The 18,415-nt window shown below is 40.8% G+C and overlaps 1 protein-coding gene across 11 annotated transcripts in view; it reads right to left on the bottom strand.

Annotated features, from left to right (window-relative positions):
• Nucleotides 1-7,120: 7,120 nt before the first annotated feature.
• The window catches only part of ACVR1 (activin A receptor type 1), a 210,253-nt gene continuing 198,958 nt past the window's right edge, over nucleotides 7,121-18,415 (bottom strand). For all 11 annotated transcript variants that reach the window (XM_061608735.1, XM_061608734.1, XM_061608736.1 and 8 more), the window contains 3 exons: nucleotides 16,591-16,788; nucleotides 10,389-10,519; nucleotides 7,121-8,930 (listed from right to left, as the gene is read on the bottom strand). In XM_061608735.1, the coding sequence (XP_061464719.1) occupies nucleotides 8,796-8,930; nucleotides 10,389-10,519; nucleotides 16,591-16,788 (464 nt within the window). In that variant the 3' untranslated portion in view covers nucleotides 7,121-8,795. The remainder of the gene's footprint in view (nucleotides 8,931-10,388; nucleotides 10,520-16,590; nucleotides 16,789-18,415) is intronic.

Raw genomic sequence — 18,415 nt, 5'->3', positions numbered from 1 at the left:
CTAGCTTCTATATGGGAAGGGCCGTAGCCCAGTGGTAGAGCATCTGCTTTGCATACAGAAGATCCCAGGTTCAATCCTTGGCATCTCCAGGTAGGGCGGGATACTCCTGCCTCCAATCCAGGAGAACCACTGCCAGTTAGTATTGACGATACTGTGTGGATGACCCTGCAATTCTGTATTTATTACATTCACACTTTTAGGTGCATATTATGTTGTCCAAGGTTCTCGCTTAAAAAATTTAATGCTGTAGAAACTCTTGCAAAATGGAAGCAGGAAGCCTGAATTTTGGTCAAATCCTATATTAATGTACACTTCATACCACCCATTGCTTTAGAAAGTCAGGAATCCATGACCACCATCCATTCTGGGCATTCATCCCAATTCCCAGAAGATGCTTCTGCACTGCTGTGCAACTCAAGAGGCGTTTTTAAAATGCTGTCTCCTGATTGGTTGTTTGCAATCTTCTCTGTGTGAAAACTTCACTCCAAGATTTACAGCTCTGCCTATCTGCTCCAGCTTGCTTAGGGAATAAACCTTGGACTCTGGAGCCTAGAATGATATGTTTGACTGGCATCTTGAAAATAATGGTATATTGATTTTCCCTATGAGACACATTACTTATCAGTGTATTTGTTTTGGAAAGTTTCTGGTAGCCAGCTCATTTTATGCAAGCATGCTTTCCACATGCATGGGGAGGGATTTTGCAAGTGCCAATGCTGCAGAATGAACACAGAATGAGAGACAGAGTTTGACCACAAAACATTAGGTCAGCAGGAATGCTACGGTGCCTACCATAAATGAGATAGATCATAACTGGACATTCAAGTAAGACCAGGGCACTGTATAACCCAGAGGTGGGGAACCTATGGTTCTTCACATGTTTATGAACTACCACTCCCATCTGTCCCAGCCAGCATGACCAATGTTCAGGGATGGTGAACATCTGGAGACCCCCAGGTTCTCCACACCTGACATAACCCTTTATGAAAATGAGATGAAAGTATACCATAGATAATTAATGCCTATCATCTCAGTTAACAAATGACTAGCAGAAGCTATACAATGTATTAATTGCACTAACTATGCAATTAATCCAAGTGACCTCATTTAACAAGTTTAAATTATTATTATTTATTAAACTTCCATCCTGTCTTCCCTTCTAGAAGGAGCGCAGAGGGCAGCAAACAAAGGACAAAACACTAAAAACACCTCAAAAACAAAACATTTTAAAAATAAAACATCTTAAAAGCGTATTTTTAAAAAATCTTTAAAATATATATTAAAAAGCAATTACAAAACAGACACAGACTGGGATAAGGTCTCTACTTAAAAGGCTTGTTGAAAGAGGAAGGTCTTCAGTAGGCGCTGAAAAGATAACATGGTGCCTGTCTAATATTTAAGGGGAGGAAATTCCAAAGGGTTGGTGCCTCAACATAAAGTTCTGCTTCCTATGTTGTGTGGAGCGGACCTCCTGATAAGATGGTATCTGCAGGAGGCCTTCACCTGCAGAGTGCAGTGATCAACTGGGTATATAAAGGATAAAACTATATGTCAGATATCCTGGTCCCAAGCTATATAGGGGTTTGTACGCCAAAACCAGAACCTTGAACTTGACCTAGTAGCTAATGGGCAGCCAGTGCAAATTATTCAGCACCAAGATAGCATGTTGGCAATACCCTGCCCTAGTGAGCAGTCATGCAGCTGCATTTTGTACCAGCTGCAGCTTCTGGACCAACCTCAAGGGCCCCCCCACGTAGCACACATTACAGTAATCCAGCCTGGAGGTTACCAGTGCATGGATAACAGTGGTCAGGCTATCCCAGTCTGGAAACAGCCACAGCTGTTTTACCAGCTGAAGCTGGTAAAGGCACTCCTAGCCACTGAAGTTACCTGGGACTCTTAACTACAAAGATGGATCCAGGAGCACCCCCAGACTACGGACCTGCTCTTTCACAGGGAGTACAACTCCATCAAAAGCAGACAGCTGACCAATTATCCAGACTTGGTAACCACTTACCCATATTATTATTATTATTAAAGTATTAAGTAGTAGTGTTATTTGACTTGTAAACAGCACTGCGATTAGAACTGAAATTTGAAAGATAAGTTTTGGATGGAAGTTGCAATCGCCTTTAGAAATGAAAATAGGTTTGCATAATTAACGAACAAGGGCAACATACAAAGTGCACTATTTTATTATTCAAGGTGGATTTTGCTTGTTTCATTGACCCCCCCCCAACACATCTTGGTTCTAGACAATGAAATCTGGATTTTATGATTAGCATCAGGGATGTAGGCATCTGGGTTTTGAAGGGGTTCTTAGAGCCCCTTTTGGGGGAGGGGCCAGGCCCCAGCAGATCCCTGTATCTCCAGCATCCTATGAGCCAATCAGCTAGAAAAGGGAGACGAGTCTTCTACCATGCTTCTTTGTCCTTTCCTGTTGATTGGAGGCAATCAGAGAGAAAGGAGATGAGTCACCAATGAGAAGACTCTTTTCAGTAGCTAAGAAACTCCCCATTCTTACTGATTGGCTCCTAGGGAATCCGTTGTTGTGGGAGAAGGCATTAACAAGGATCTCATTCTCAACCCAGCAGCAAAAAAAAGGAGGGAGAGGCAGAAGATGGGTAGGTTTGTTCCAGCCCAAAGCCAGGAGGAGGAAAAGAAAGGAAAATGGGCAGGGGGGAAGTGTGTGTGTGATGGTGTTTCGCTTTCTCATTATGTTGTGTGTGTGTACGCGCACATAATGCATGGTAAGGTGAAATGCAAATGAGTATGCCTACAAATGTGTGTGTGGTGCAGACAACACCAGAAGAGGCAGGAATTTCAATGCTTACATTTCCTCATAAAACTCATTAGCTGAAATGTAGTTAGTCTTAGAATGGCAGCCAAGAAGGGGAATTCAGCAAAGTTCCTTACCTTATAGCATGATGATGAAAAACTACCTGAATGAGCTACACTTTTCTCTTTTTCTAAGATTCTAGGTATGTGTGGAAGGGACACAGGAAGATATAAGGGGTGGGGAAATCACTTCCTACCTTCTAGAAGATGACAAAAGTTCAAAAGGTTGCAAAATGTACAAAGTGCAAAATGAGTGCCTGGCCTGCTTAGAGTGTGTGAATCCCATCATTTTGGAAAACCCAGGCTTTGTCTTAACCCACAAAAAAGCCCCCAGAGAAAGTGGGGGAGGGGACAGCCTGTGCACACAGCCATTGTAAAAAAGCTTTTGTTTTACTTTATTGCTGTAGGGCTTTCTGAGTCAGTTATGTAGGCTTCAATGGAGTGTTAATTGCAAGCAAGCTTTTATTAGTTTCTACTTCAAAAAGCCAAGACAAGTTGTGGAGAGTGAGAGTTCTGTAACTGCAGAAGAGGCAGTGAATCCTGATGATAGCATCCCATCTGTATCATCAAGCATTTTGGTAGCAGGAGGAAATAAACATTTAGACACTGAATTCAGAATATCTCTGATGGCAAGAAAAGACAGTCAAATGGCGACAGTGATAGGGAAGCAGAAAGCAGTATTCAAGCTTGGCCAGATTATTCTATAATCTTAGAAAGTTGTAGAATTTTAGAAAGGGCATGGCTATGACTATCATGAAGGGACCTGGTACTAATGAATTTGCCACTACGCTACTGATTAGCTCTGACCAGCGATAACCCTCCTGACTGCCTGTAAGAATCTGAGCCTAACCACTTTTCACAGGGCTCTGCGTACGTGGTGGACTGCAAGGCAGCAATATAACACTTTTATCAGTTAATATACAGTAGCCAAAACTGAACATTGGCACTACTATATTGATGAAAAAATACTATAAAGCAGGAGTTCAAGAATCTACCTACCTGCTTAACATAGAATCATAGAGTTGGAAGGGGCCTATAAGACCATCGAGTCCAACCCCCTGCTCAATGCAGGAATCCAGCTTAAATCATAGCTGCCTCTTGAATGCCTCGTGTGTGTCTGTACACCCCCCCAAATGCATTTCAAGAACAATTCCTCTGCATCCCAGAGTCACTACTGATCCCCTGAAATGAGGAATTTCTTTGTTTGGGGGGGGGGGACTTGACAATCCACTCAAGGTATGGACAAAAAACATCACCAGCAAGGCTCCTAGGGTCATAGGAAAGGGCCTTCTACAGCCAGACTGTTGCTCCATCTAAGTCAAGTGTCATCTACTCTGACTGGCAGCGGCTTTCCCAGGTTTTCAGAGAGGAGTGCCTCAGTCCTCCCTAGAGATGCCAGAGATTGACCTAAAACGTTCTACACGCAAAGCATGTGCTCTGCCACCAAGTCATGCCTTTTCTCCTTTGGAAGTTTCCAGGCTAAGGTATTTATTACACTTTGAGATACTGCTTGAGCGGTCTAAGAATTCTACAGAATGGCATTTTAAAAAATGAACATGCAACTAACAGAACAAAATGCTACAGGGGGTGCCTAACTAGATTATACTATAATCTTAATAATTGTTGTACCTGTTATACATAGTATACATTTAACTTGAGAACTATGTCATACATGTAGCAGCAGGTTGTTTTAATTAAAAAAAAAACCTGCTAGCCAATCTTTCCCAATTCTGCCCCCCAAATTTAGCTTTTTATTTATTTATTTTACATCGCTGGTGTCAGGTTGAAATTGATGAAGAGTTATACTTCTCTTCCTTTCTCCTCTCCAGCTCAACTCATCAAAACTATTGTGGTCACGTACATATTTTGATTCAAATGTTCAACACCAAGGAACCAAACAGTTCAGCATTTGCAAAAACAGGCTGAAAGGTTACCTACTATATCAATGTGTGAAATGCAAGCTTCAGAGAGGTTTCAAAATCAGCAAGCCATTTTTGTGTTTTTCCCCCTCTGGGCTCCTTCCGGGAGGAAGGACGGGATGTAAATTTAATAGACAAATAAAACTGGTCCCAAAACTTAGTGACTTAATCTAGAATCTGAACATTATTTTCCTCACTTTCACAGGACTTTAAATTCTGTTTTTAAATCTGTTTTGCAATATGAGCAATTGTAATATCCATCTAGAGTAAATAGTACTGCAGGGAAAATTGCTTGACCAATTTTTTCCGCCACTGCTGTCATTTTGCAGCTTTTGAACATTGTGCTCTGGCAGAGTTTGCTTCATAGCAGTTTATTCATTTGTGATAAACTTTTTTAGTTTATTCCATGTATTGTTGCTATTTTCTAAGCATAAATCTATACAACCGAGGACTGTAATGTAACACACATTAACTATCACTAGGCAAATGTTCAGTCAATAGTCTGGTTTCAAGCTTTACTAAAATGTTGAAGGAAACACATGAAGGGGATGGTGGATATACAGTCAACTGAACAGTGGCTCCATCCCCTCTGTAAGTTTCCTCGCTTTCCAGCTCACAGAAGACTCCCGTTTGTCACAGTTTTTGTTGCCTTCCAGTTGGTAGAAGGCTGTTTCATACAACTACCATCCACAAGTTGGAAGGGAATGAAAACTGACAGAGGGGGCTAATATACCTGTAGAAGAGAACTAATATCACACCTCTATTGGGACTAATAGAAAGGGGGTGGGTGTTATATAGAAAACAAGGGCTTGTATCCCTCTGGGCCTACCCCAGCCAAGTCCATAGTTCAAAATGCCTTTGTGCCAGCCAATCCTATATGGCACAGACCTCCTTAAAAGCAACATATGCATGTTTACTTGAGAATAGTAAGTTTCTGTTCAAGTTAGCACAAGGTTACTATTCTGGTCTATGTCACTTTTCAATGTGTTCATGTGTCTGTTTTGTCCCATTTCTGCATTAATTTGCTATTTAAAAAAATACAAAGACAGGATTTTACCTGAATGTACACATTTCTAAATACTGAAATACACATTTTAACACATTTTATTATGATTTTTGACTGGAAAACTTTATTGCCAAATTTGGAGACGAGTGAAATCCGAAGGACGACTACATTCCGACACGCGTATTAGTCCAGGAAGTGTAGATCAGATCAGTTACATCGGAATTCAAAGAAACTGAGTTTCTCAAACATCCCTGATTCAATTAGGGCTTTACTCCCAAGTAACTGTACACAGCCTTAAGCTGACATGCTTTTTACTAGGATATGTGACATCAGATGGTGTACACTATACATACATATGAATGACAGTGCACAAAATAAAGGAGAATGAGTTGAAAATGTAACTGCTAACCTGGCCCACCACAGAATTAACCAGAATCAGGGTTTAATACAGTATTTCTGTTCACACACATTTTATTATTGCTGGAATCTTGAGAGCAATTGCATCTCTTCTAACCAGATCTGATTCTAACTCCTCCAACTCTGTCCTGCTGTGCCCATGCTGACTTCTTGGTGCTTCCTGTGTAGATACTACTATACCAGCAGTCTAGCAAACATTTTGTCTCGCTGCTATCCTAAAAACACGTAGCAGATCTAGTACTACTAAGCAGAAGCAGCAAACTTGTAGTATAGATGTTCCCAAATACCCACAACTCATTACAATTAAAAAAAATTATGTTCCTTGATAAGATCAGCAGAACATTAATAGAGTCTGTTAGAAGAGGAACTAATGATGGTGGTGAGAGATAATTTCTCCTTTCCCTCCCTTGATTTACTTATCAACATTTTTAGCAGAATGAAACTTATTTGGGCAAGCCATTCTCCTCTAAGAAAATACTAAACCATCTCAAACCCATGGAAATCTCGGGGACAAATACATCAAAAACAGTTTTCTTTCCCATATTTCTTTGGAACATGCGAGCAGATCGTATGATCATACAATTTTTCAGAACAGCAAATCATGGCATACCTACTCCATCTCAGGTGAGAAACTATGGGTTGTAACCAACATTAGTCATATGCAGAGTAGATCCATAGAAATTAATGGACACGACTAACTTAGATCTATTACATTCGGTCAGTCTACTCTAATTAGAACTCAGTTGAACCCCAATTTTTTTTTCTTTATTCAGTGACAGCAGCAGTGTTTCACAGAGCATAAGTACACAAATCAAAGCTCTTACACACTTTTCCCAGATGGGCTTTTGTTAAAGTGATTAGAAAGAGAATGGAGCAAAATGGAAGTTGCAACAATCCTGTCTTGTTTAAAACACTCAGTTCGAAATAAAGTTCAGTCAGCTTGTTTCATAACAGGCTTGGAGCATTGTGCTGGTTTTAATGGTTACACAGCAGCCACAGTTACATTCAGCATCCTTAGCTTTTACTATGAGGGTTCCATGGGGAGAACTACTATATAGTATAAGGCAAGGCAAGGCTGTACAGCACTGGGATCAAAACTCTTTACTCAGGAAATTCAAGATTTTTTTTAAAAAAGGTCAGAACAGCATGATCTGATTTGTTCATACATTATCACACAACAATTCATGTCCTAGTGAAGTTATAGCTCCAGCATGGACCCTCCCCAATCCCCAACGTCAGCATCACCTGTACAAAGGATCACACTCCGGTGTTCCTAAATGGCATTCTATCCACCACCACCTCTGCTCTGTTGACATTACATATGACTTGCAAAAAACAGCAAAGGGGCAGGGATAATAAGTGGATATATGCTGGTGATGCAGATTGTTCGGCATTTACCTTAAGCCATAAGAGGCACTAACAGAACTAGGGAACATTTTCTTCCATTGGACTTGAAAATATTCTTATTTCATTTATACAAATAACTGCTAAATACAAAAAGGAAATTAAAAAAATAGCTTCCCTCCCAGTAGAGTTTAAATGCATGTTGCGTATATATAAGAAGAAAAATGCACTTTCTCATAATAAGATTCATGATCAACCATTCTACCATTTTTCTCTGTTGCTCCCCTTTTCTAAATTAATAAGGTACTAGATGTGGCATCATTTGGATAATGGCTTTATATTTAGATATATATAATATATATTTATATATAAACGTTCTGCATATTTTGAACTGAAAAATATACATTACAGACCACACGCATATAAAATGTGAAGCACTTAAAAAAGGTGATTAAAATGTATAATTGATAATACAGAGGGAGGGAGAAGGGCCATTTCAGGTTATACCATGTTACAAAAAGTCTGTAAGAAATAAATGATAGAAGCCACATAAAAATAAGCTTTAACTATACGCACTTTCTTCAGTATTTTAAAACTGTTAAGTGCACTAGTAATAAATAAAATCTGTAGTTTCCTTATAAACAATAATTCCTAGTGTCCAGCATTATTGTAAACAGTACACATATGTAAAAGGCAGCTAAAAAAAAAGACAGTCAGTTACAGGTTCAGTTTCCCAAATTGGATTTCCTATTATTCAAAAAACACATATCAATGAGTACAGAGCCAATTATATTTTTGGCAAGTCATGTCTTTAAAATTAAACAGTAACAGTGCAAGTAAGGAATGCAAGGAATCCCTAGTGCAATAAAGAAGAGAAGCGCAGGCAATATTGCTGATTAGAATTGACCACTTCCATGTGTTTTGACTTGGGAGCAACAAGGAGACATTTTACTTTTTGTTTCTTTTTATGAAATAAGAAAGCCATTAAAAGCCATAGTTTTAATGCCCCAGTTTTGTCTTAGGACTTCTCTGTCTTCCTTCCATAGGCCACCATAAATTCAGCATTAAGTCTTTATAGATTGGCCATTTGCAAAATGCCACGGACAGTCATCAATTAAGGCTCATATGGGTCCATTTCCTTTCCAACAGTTGGCTAGGTAAACAACTTTGCCTATGTTTGAAGCCACTTGTGACTGAATCCTAGAATTCATCAAGCCATACATTTATGCTGGACACAAGCAGTGATGTCCTGTCAGCATCTTGTGTTGTTATCAACAGTCAGCTTTGAGTTTATCTAAGGAATTATCAATTTTGGTCAAGGTCTTTTTAATACGCAGAGCTGTTAATCTTGCTGATGGATTGTGATACCAGCATTCTTTCATCAACTTGGCAAGTGAAGTTAACGTCTGAAAAGAAAAAGACAAGAAATGTTTTGAAACATTGTCAATATTAGTATCATAGACTTCAAGCATCTATATAAGCTCAGTTCAGACACCACAGTCAATGAAGCTTAACAGTGATATGGCATCATTGTTGTGTATAGTTAGTCTTGGGAGAAAAATAATTTCTGTCCTCGGGGCAAGGATTAACTTCTGAGACCACGCCCCTCATGCCAGTAATAAATTATATACTTGTCTTTTAAGAATAGGTATGCTTTCTTTTTATTTTACTTATAAATAATTGTCACTTGGGATTGGGTGGGCTATAAGTTCCAGCAAATCATCATAGGACACCATTAGGAAGATTTTACCCTGGAGGGGTGGGAAGAAGGGATTTGCTTGTAAAAGCAAGGCAATCACTTTAAAAAATTGCACATCTCTGAAAGGCTTTAGAACTGGATTAACTTTTGACCTTCAGTTTTTATTAAGGTTAGCACAAAGCATGCAGCTGTTTTTTCAGGGTGCATATGCCCTCTTTAGGCATTCAGCCTGAGCACGGGAAGGCAAAAAGTGTGTAGGGAACCTGGGTCCCTTGTTCCACCCACTGCTTTCCTGCACTGAGTGCAAAGGTTTGAAGGTGGCTTCTATACATGTTTGGCTGAGCATGCTTAGAAGCTTCCTCCCAATCAAGAATCCCTACTGAACATACGAGTTCCCAATAGCAGGGCACTTTCTGAGCGTCTTCAGTGAAGCTGCCTTCAGACTCTCAGACTAAACACTATACTTATGCTGCCTTTGCACGTTAAGGCCTGAAGAGAGTGTCTTCCTCATTTCAATACAAAAGAGAGTATGAGTACAAAGCATATAAACAGGTAAAGGGGAACTGAACCCTCCCCATGGGCCATCACTGAAGCTCCTTTCTCTCACACAGCCTGGCTCTAATACCTCACGTGATTGTTGTGAGGAAAAAATGGAGAGGGAGGAGAACCATGGACGCCACCTGGAGCTCCCTGGAGGAAAGGTGGGATAGAAATGTAATAATAAATAAAGACTGAAAGTGAGTTTGGCTGGAGGAAGAAAGCCACGGGCAATGAACCACAGGGAGGAACTATGTAACATCTAGTTTATTCCACAGTCGAAACATGCAGAAGCTCGCACAGTGTTCTTCACCCAAACTTGCATCTTCCGATGTTGTTGGACTACAATTCCCATCATCCCTGACTGCTGGTTAAACTGGTTGGGGATAATGGGATTTGTAGTCCAATAACATCTGGGGCACCATAGCGGATGTTGTGTTTTTTTCCAAAAAAAATAAAAATAAAGATGATTGATAAGATACATTGTCCTCATGTACTCTGCTTATTCGGTTTTATTTGTTTGATACTGTAATCTGTTAAAAATTTAATTAAAAAAATTATATATATATATATTTAAAAAGATGATTTGTAAGAAATATGGCAGGATGTGAGGGACTGGGACACTTACAGGATCTGAAAACCATCTGTTGGGAATGTTTGGCCTTTGCTGATCCACACAGACTACTTTTCTCATGTCTTCGAAACTAGGGTCATTAGGCACTACATCATAAAATGGAGGTTTGTAGTCGTCGACAATGCCTATGATCAAAATGCAAAATACATTATGTAGCTGTATCACTGTATTTCAGAACCATCATTAGCATGACAAAGTTCAGTGTATTACTATATAGCACTAAGGCCTAGCCAATGCGAAGCATTTGTGACATCTCACCGATATTATGAAATGAAATCCTAATAGCACAATACAATCAAGGCAATCAGCCAGTCCTCCCTGTGGATTAAAAAGCAGTTCTTTACTCTGCAAAGAAAAATACATGTACAAAACGGAAACACAGTTAACAAACAAGGCTGCAGAGCCTTGGTAAATAATCTGAAGAGAGACAGAGGATAATTTTAGGCCATCGAAACCCAAACTAGCCAATGCAGCGCTTGCAGAAAGGCTGAGTGGAATAGTGTAGTACAGTCATTTAGAAAGCAAGAAAAAGAACCCCAGTTCTATGGCAAATTATCAGGCTGTACACTACTCTTTAAGCAGCTGGCATTCCAGAAAAGGGTATTTAAAACCATTTACCAAGTATTGGGAGAGTTTCACTGGTATGCTGGTGGCAACTATGAGATACATTTTGTACTACGTGCTTTAACCATAAGATTAAAGCAGGGCCCCTAAGAATATTGTCTAGTATATTGTTTAGCATATTGGATCTTTTATGTTACTGCCTTTCAGAACTTCACAACTCATTATATGCTCTATGTTAAAAACTATTTGCCAACCAAGTTCAACAAAGATACAATTTGTGCATTCAGGGATTTCTTTGTCCATTAATACTGGATCCTGAACGTTTTTGCCACCGAAAGAGTAATGTTCCTTCATATAGGGGAAAGAGAGGACACTAAGCTGTACTTCCCAATAAAACTTGGACATCTGGCAAGTCCACAAACACAAGATACTACCTGGGAATCAGATATACTGTTGCAAATACAGTCGGCACTGAGCTTTTGCATTAAAACAAATTCTGTGAATGTTAATAAAGTCCATTTTAATTATTCTACATGCCCTTCGCCTCCTTCACCAGCCTTTTAAATCTATTACTTTATTGAAGAGTCCTTTGGGGACAAGGGCACACCTATCTTTTTTTCCCTCCCCCCCCCAAACCTGCTGCAACATGGACCTTTAAGTCCACAGGATAGGATAGGCGATGTGCATAAATAAAATCCCCAAGGGCAGGAACCTGGCAAGTGCTATTGGTGACCCCTAGTGTCCCCAGCTGCAACTCCACCCAACATTGCAGCACACATACAATATGGATGAAGTTTCTGCCAGGTCAGTGAGGCCAGGTTTATCTATACAACATTCACATTCATCTGTCAGCTGTACTAGAGCACTGGATTCATGTCATTTCTCTCTATCTCTTTTTTGTAAAGTTCCCTTGTCCCTCCAATTCACCTACACATGCCAAAATCTTAGCTATCAAAAACTCTTTGCCTTCTTGTGACTTAGTAATATGTATTTTGCAACCCCTTTGAGAGAAGATTGTAGAAATGGAAGAGGTACTCTTTAAAACCAGGTGATATTCGGAAATTGATTTTCTGAATTTAGGTCTAGATTATCCAAATCTCTTTCTTTCTTTCTTGGACTGGCTACATTTTAAGCCCATTCTTGTGCATTCATGATGGCATCTAATTAGCTTCCAGCATTCATTCCTGCTTCCTAAGCAGTAAGACCTCCTAGTAATGGTGCTGTGCCAGAGGGAGAAGAGGCACCTTTGCAAAGATGAGAAGTGTCCAATTTTGCCAGGAGCTGGTGGGCTGCATCTGGCCTGCCAACCCACTGCCAGTTGCCATGGATTCATCTGCTACGAAAGACCTAGGCCACATCTGCACCATACATTTAAAGCATTATTATACCACTTTAACAGTGATGGCTTCTCCCAAAGAATCCTGGGAAATGGAGTTTGTGAAGGGTGTTGAGAGTTAGGAGTCGCCCTATTCCTCTCACAGAATTAAAGTTTCCACAGCTTCCTGGAAAAAGGGATTGATTGTTAAGCCACTCTGGGAATTGTAGCTCTATGATAGGAACAGGGGAATCCTAACAACTCTCAGCCCCATTAACAAACTAAAATTCCCAGGATGCACTGGGGCAAACCATAGCTGTTAAAGCAGTGTAACACTACTTTAAATGTATGGTGGGGATGTGGCACTGCATTTATACAACTGAATATTCCTACACATCTTATAATGTTTCCTGGTGACTGTATTACAGTAGAGAAAGCAGTTGTCTGGCTTTTACTCTAATATATATATATATTTTAAAAAATAATTAACAAAGCCAAAGCTTTAGGGATCCTAGGGGACTGCTTCTGGCTCCAGGCCTACTGAAGAAAGTCACCATAACCTATGATCTACACTGTCATAATACTGCCACTATGAACTCTTGACATACTTTCCTTCTATTTGACCAGAAGAAAATGCATTATTTTTAAAGACAAATGTCTTTGAACTCACAAAATACAATCTATAAAATCAGTAATGGTCAGAGAGTTTAAGGGGTCAATAATTTTGACCTAGATAAAACTTTCATACTTCTTGTGGGCAAATTGCTATTCCTTAAAATTGTCTCCGAAGATGTCCACCTGGCTTATGGATATCTCTAAATGTCAATCTTTCCCACTGCTCTGGACAACCTATTAATTAAATACAAAGCCAAGTTTAAGGGCAGGAGGACTGCAAGTTGAACCAGCACATTCTGGAGCCAAACCACCAAACCCCTGGGGTTGTGATTTTATGGAAGGGATGCTGCAATCCCTTCCATTAAAACAAAAACCCAAAGGGAGGAGGAAACTTCTTCCACCCCCAAAATTGGTGCAACAGGGAGAACATCAACCAGTCCCCTTCTCCCTCTGGGTTTTTGTTTTCATGGAAGATATGGCAGCTTCCCTTCCATAAAACAAGAACCACCTAGAAAGAGAGAGAGAGGCCAGGTGGGTGAGCAAGCCAATGGCTACTGCTGTCCTTCCTTCCTTCCTTCTCCCCTGCATGCTCTCTCACTTTCATTCTCTTTGGAGGCAAGGAGGTACAGTCCAATCCTAGCCATGGTGGCAGCACAGGAAGCCTCATCATTCAACTCTCACTCTGTTAAAATGAGACTGCTTTCCAGACTACTCCTAGCAGGAGGGAGTAGCCGAGATCTTTGATCATACTGCTTGCATTCAAATGGCTTTGGCCTCCTATCTTGTAGGAGAAGAGAAGAAAGACATCCTCACCCTTCACAGCTTCAAGCCCTGGTGCCCACTCTCTCCCTTGGACAACAAGAAGAGCGAGCTGCAGCTGCCACCTGGGCTAAAAGGTGCCATCTGAAGGTCCCAAAATCATAGCAGATTCTGCAACTTCCCCCATGCCACCAAATATATGGATCACCAAGGCACCACAAAGAGCTTCTGGGGTTCCTGCTTCAATTCATGCAGCATTGTACAGATTCTGCTTCACCTTGGACAATCCCTAAATCCCTCCAAGATACCCTGCCTTGGGCTCAGGAGTCAACTGAATCCAGTGCATGCTCCTACCTACAGTTCTTGGAAAACACTCTAAAAATCTCAGGGTTCTCTACAGCCAAATGACAGGTGAAACTGTGTTTCTTTGATTAAGTTAGGCACAAAGGAAGGCTGGCATTTAATGATTCAAAGAGGTCCCATGACAGTGTATAAGAGGGTGGAGATTCTCCCTTGTCCATTTCAAGAGAGGTTCTGGCAGGAACTTCCAAGTGCACTTTGCCCTAATTCTGCTCAATCCTTACTACTAGCTCACCTTCCCAGGGAAAACTAAATCTTTTAAAGCCAAGATGCTAGTAAGGGGCATGCAAAATGATGGCAGAATACCCAGTCTGGATCTACAACCTCCAATGTCAGCCTTAGAACTCCAGAGTTTCCCTCTATTTTTCTGGAAGAAAGTATGGTCTATCCTAGAAGATGTTCTGAAGGCCACCACCTTGCTGGAGCTAAGCAGGTTTGAATTTGGCCAATGCTTGGATGGGAGACCACTTGGGAACCATCTGTATGATGCTTGGGTTCCCTAATGAAAGAAAGCTAGGATAAAATGTAGGGAAAAAATAAATTGTGGCCATCTAGATTGACAGGTGCTCTGTCTACCATATATTCTCCATGGGCTTGGCTCAGCTCATTAATGCCATCCATTACTATCACGCTTGGTGCAGCGAGACTGCCATTGTCTCAGGAATGCCATGAGCTGCCTCATGTTCTTCTTTGCTCTCCTGTCTCCCATGTGTGCAGGGAAAATGCTAGATGGAAGTAGGTACCATATTGAATGGCAAATGGGCTTAGTGTGTTGGAGAGTCTGTTATTTCGACTGGCAGTAGGACTTTCTGATGGGGGGGAATCCACTGAAGTTACCATCATAGCTGATCAAACCAAAGAATGTGAAAGTTGCTCTGATCTTGCACGTCTTGTATTATTTCCAAAGTAAAAGGAAAAACTGACCTATCACATAATTTGAAAAAAGACAACTAACCATCACTCTCATTAGGAGAGAAAACAATTCAGCGTCCAGTTCCACAATACTTGGCTGACCTCAGACCTTGGGGCCGAATGCAGCCCTCGAAATCTCTCTACTCAGCCCTCAAACCTCTCTCCAGGACGTTCCCTCTCCCAAGGCTCCACTCCTCACCAGCCCTGCTCTGTGCTCACCTTAAGTGCTTTTGCCTGGCTGGAGCCAGTGTGGTGTAACAATTAGAGTGTTGAACTATGACCTGGGAGACCTGAGTCCAAATCCCCACTCATCCATGAAGTTCACTGAGTGCCCTTGGGCCAGTCATTTAACCTACCTCACAGGGTTGTTCTGATGATAAAATGAAGAGGGGAGAACCATGTACACCACTTAGAGCTCCTTAGAGGAAAGGTGGTATATGAATGTAACAAATAAATAAGCATGTCCTTGCACTATGATAATGCCGTGATGGAGGATGGAGAGATGTGAGTGGGTGCATAGAGATATATGACTTTGGTGTGGCTAGAATGCACTCTACTGTATAAAGGAAGAGTACATCCATTGCTCCACCCACTTTTGCCTCTGACTCCACCCACTTAATCATGTAAGAATGACATACATACTCCTTTTAAGTTTTCCAACAGGTGGTTGCTCTCATTGCTCTTAAACATTCTCACTCCCTCTTCCTTAGGATTCAGGACCTTAAACAGCTTTACTCTGAGAACTGCTATACCAAATAAGTAATTGAGATTGTGCTTACAATTGTACCAATGCAAAAATAAAAATAACACACATTGTTTAAAATGCCACTGACCCAATATTAGTGCTGATCCTGCCAAAAAGGCTTCTCCACAGCAAATCCATCTCAACTAATAGGAAGTGCAAGTAATTCACGAGTCATCGTATTCAGTCGCTCCACATCTCCACCTCATCATCCCCCTAACAGGGCATGCCTCAGTATGAAGGCAAAGGAGGACAAAACAATCCTTCTTAAACCATGTTGCAATCATCATGGGTTTCCATGAAATCCCAAGGCTGTTTTCTTACATTGCAGAGAACTCTTAACAGTGAAACATCATCAGGAAAAGTGTGTACTGGCTGGGGCTGACGGAAGTTACAGTCCTAAACATCTGGCTGGTACTAGGTTGGCTTTAGCTTTTCCCTTTACAAACATTGCTCCATCCTCCTGATCATTTAGGTTGCCCTTTTCTATACCTTGATTTGGCCCCATATCGAAGTGCCAATTAACTTAAAGAGATATTTTAAAGGCAAGTGGGAAATCTGGATAGCTCTGACCCACTTGGGCTAAGATGAGTTTTTTTTTCTGACCTGCGAGTTTCTTTACACTACTCTCACAAGTTTTAATGTGGTTGGAGATTGACATAATAAATAACATTGGAATTTTACTTGGAAATCCATCAAGCACCTGTTTCCACATACGCATAAAATTTGCAGTAGCATTTTTTGGCATGTCAAGAACAGTGGCAGTCCAAATCCTGTGAAGCAGGTTGGAATTCAGGCAATGTAAAGAACACATACATGGATAAAATACAATGAAATCACCTAGTACTAAGAAGGTACAAATAAATGCTTTTTCAATTTAGTGGCCTACAGATTAATGCAACCTATCCTAGAAATAAACATCTACTCACCGTTGCTAACCATACGCCTGGCTACTTCCCAAAGGACCAGTCCAAATGCCCAAATATCAACCCTTTTGTAAGAGTCAAAACAGTCCACTTGGATGGTTTCATCTAAGACTTCCGGGGCCATGTAGCGCTTGGTACCCACACGGGGGTTGTTCCCCACATCCAACTGATTGGTGCTTTGGGAGTGCATGACTGCGAGCCCTGAAACCACAGTGAAGAGTTGTGAAGTTAGTGTTGTTATTAAATCATGTCTGTAACACTTTTAGGGTGCAAAGCACAGCAGTTATTGAATTCATTTCTATAGTTACTTGGTAAGGTAGGTGATTGATATTCCTAGCTGAAAGAGAGAATGAAAAACAAGTCGTGTGTTGAGGTGGTGTTTTAAGTCCAAGTCTTTCAGCTCAAGGCAAACCCATCTTTTACTACTGTCATAAGTTTTTCAGCTAGAAAGCAAAGTTTACTGTCTAGAAAGTGATTATAGAACCACCAAAAAGCCTTATGGGACGATGGAAATATGAGAAAAAATTAAACAGTGCCCACCGCTAACGGCTGTTAGATGGGCAGGTACCAGGGAAAGGATCATCTCAGTGGTGGCCTCATGCCTTTGGAACTCCCTTCCTAGGGAAATACAAACAGCTTCATCATTGTTGATTTTTAAGAGAACTCTGAAGACATTGTCACTATTCCAGTTCACATTCATTGAATGTCCTCTCCAGGGAAGGCAGGGGGAGTTTTCACTACTGGTGGATTTTAATTTGATGGTTTAAAATTTTTATTTCTTAGTGCTCTGATGATGTTTTATGTTTTTAATTTTAAAATTCTGTAAACCACCTTGTGAGGGCATTGCACCCTGAAAGGAAGGTTAGAAATCTATTTTAACAACAACATTTCACATATTACAGGGTTCAGGAAAAGGGGTTTAGGAATGAGCTGCACTGAGAAGGACACAGCTGGCTGGGCTAAGATGGGAGGCTATCCTCTCTACCTCACAGCAGTGGTGGACTCAGCACAACGGATGTTTAGCAGGCTAAGGACAAAGGCAGTGCTCTATGTCTCCTGACTTGCTGTCAGCTACTCTATTACTGTCATTCTGAGGCACCTGTTGACAGTTGAAAACGACAACACAACAATAAGGCTTTTTAAAAGTCTTACATTCTCTCAAATTGGCATTTAGGTTTAACATATGAGCCATTAAAACCAAAAGTCCATCTAAGATTATAAAATGGCTTGTTTCTAGAGCAGGGGTGGTCAACATGGTGCCCCTCCAGATGTTGGTTGTAGTCCAACAACAACTGGAGAAGACCACATTGGTTATCATAGGAGGATGGGATACTGTCTTACACAGAGTCAGACTGTTGGGTCCATCTAGCTCAGAACTGTCTACACTGACTGGCAGTGGCTCTCTAGGGTTTCAGGCAGGAGCCCTATCTTGGAGACAGCAGGGATTGAACCTGGGACCTTCTGTGTATAGAATGGATGTTCTACCACTTGGCTATGGCCCTTTCCCTACACCTGTTCTAGAGGTTAGGAAGACCTTTGAAAAGCAGCTGTTCAAAAAAGCAGATGTAGTAAGTCCATGCAGCGGCAACATGACATCACCAGACTACTGTTTATGTCTGTCTTGAGTGTTATATGGTTGAAAAAATATGTTCTAGAGATTATGTGCTTCATAGCCATTATTATATTCACTATTGCAAGGGAAGGGGAAAAAATAAGTCTAACTCCTCAGATTCAAGGTTAGCTTTTGAGGAAATCAGTGCAACCAAAAATTGCTGTAAAGGCTAATGCAAAGCCAGAGGAGACTGCAGAAATGGGTCAAATGTTGCAG

Source organism: Rhineura floridana, chromosome 2 (genome assembly GCF_030035675.1).
Source record: "Rhineura floridana isolate rRhiFlo1 chromosome 2, rRhiFlo1.hap2, whole genome shotgun sequence".
Lineage (NCBI taxonomy): Eukaryota > Metazoa > Chordata > Lepidosauria > Squamata > Rhineuridae > Rhineura > Rhineura floridana.
The sequence above is the reverse complement of the archived record's forward strand: the minus strand, read 5'-3'. Positions and strand labels throughout refer to the sequence as shown.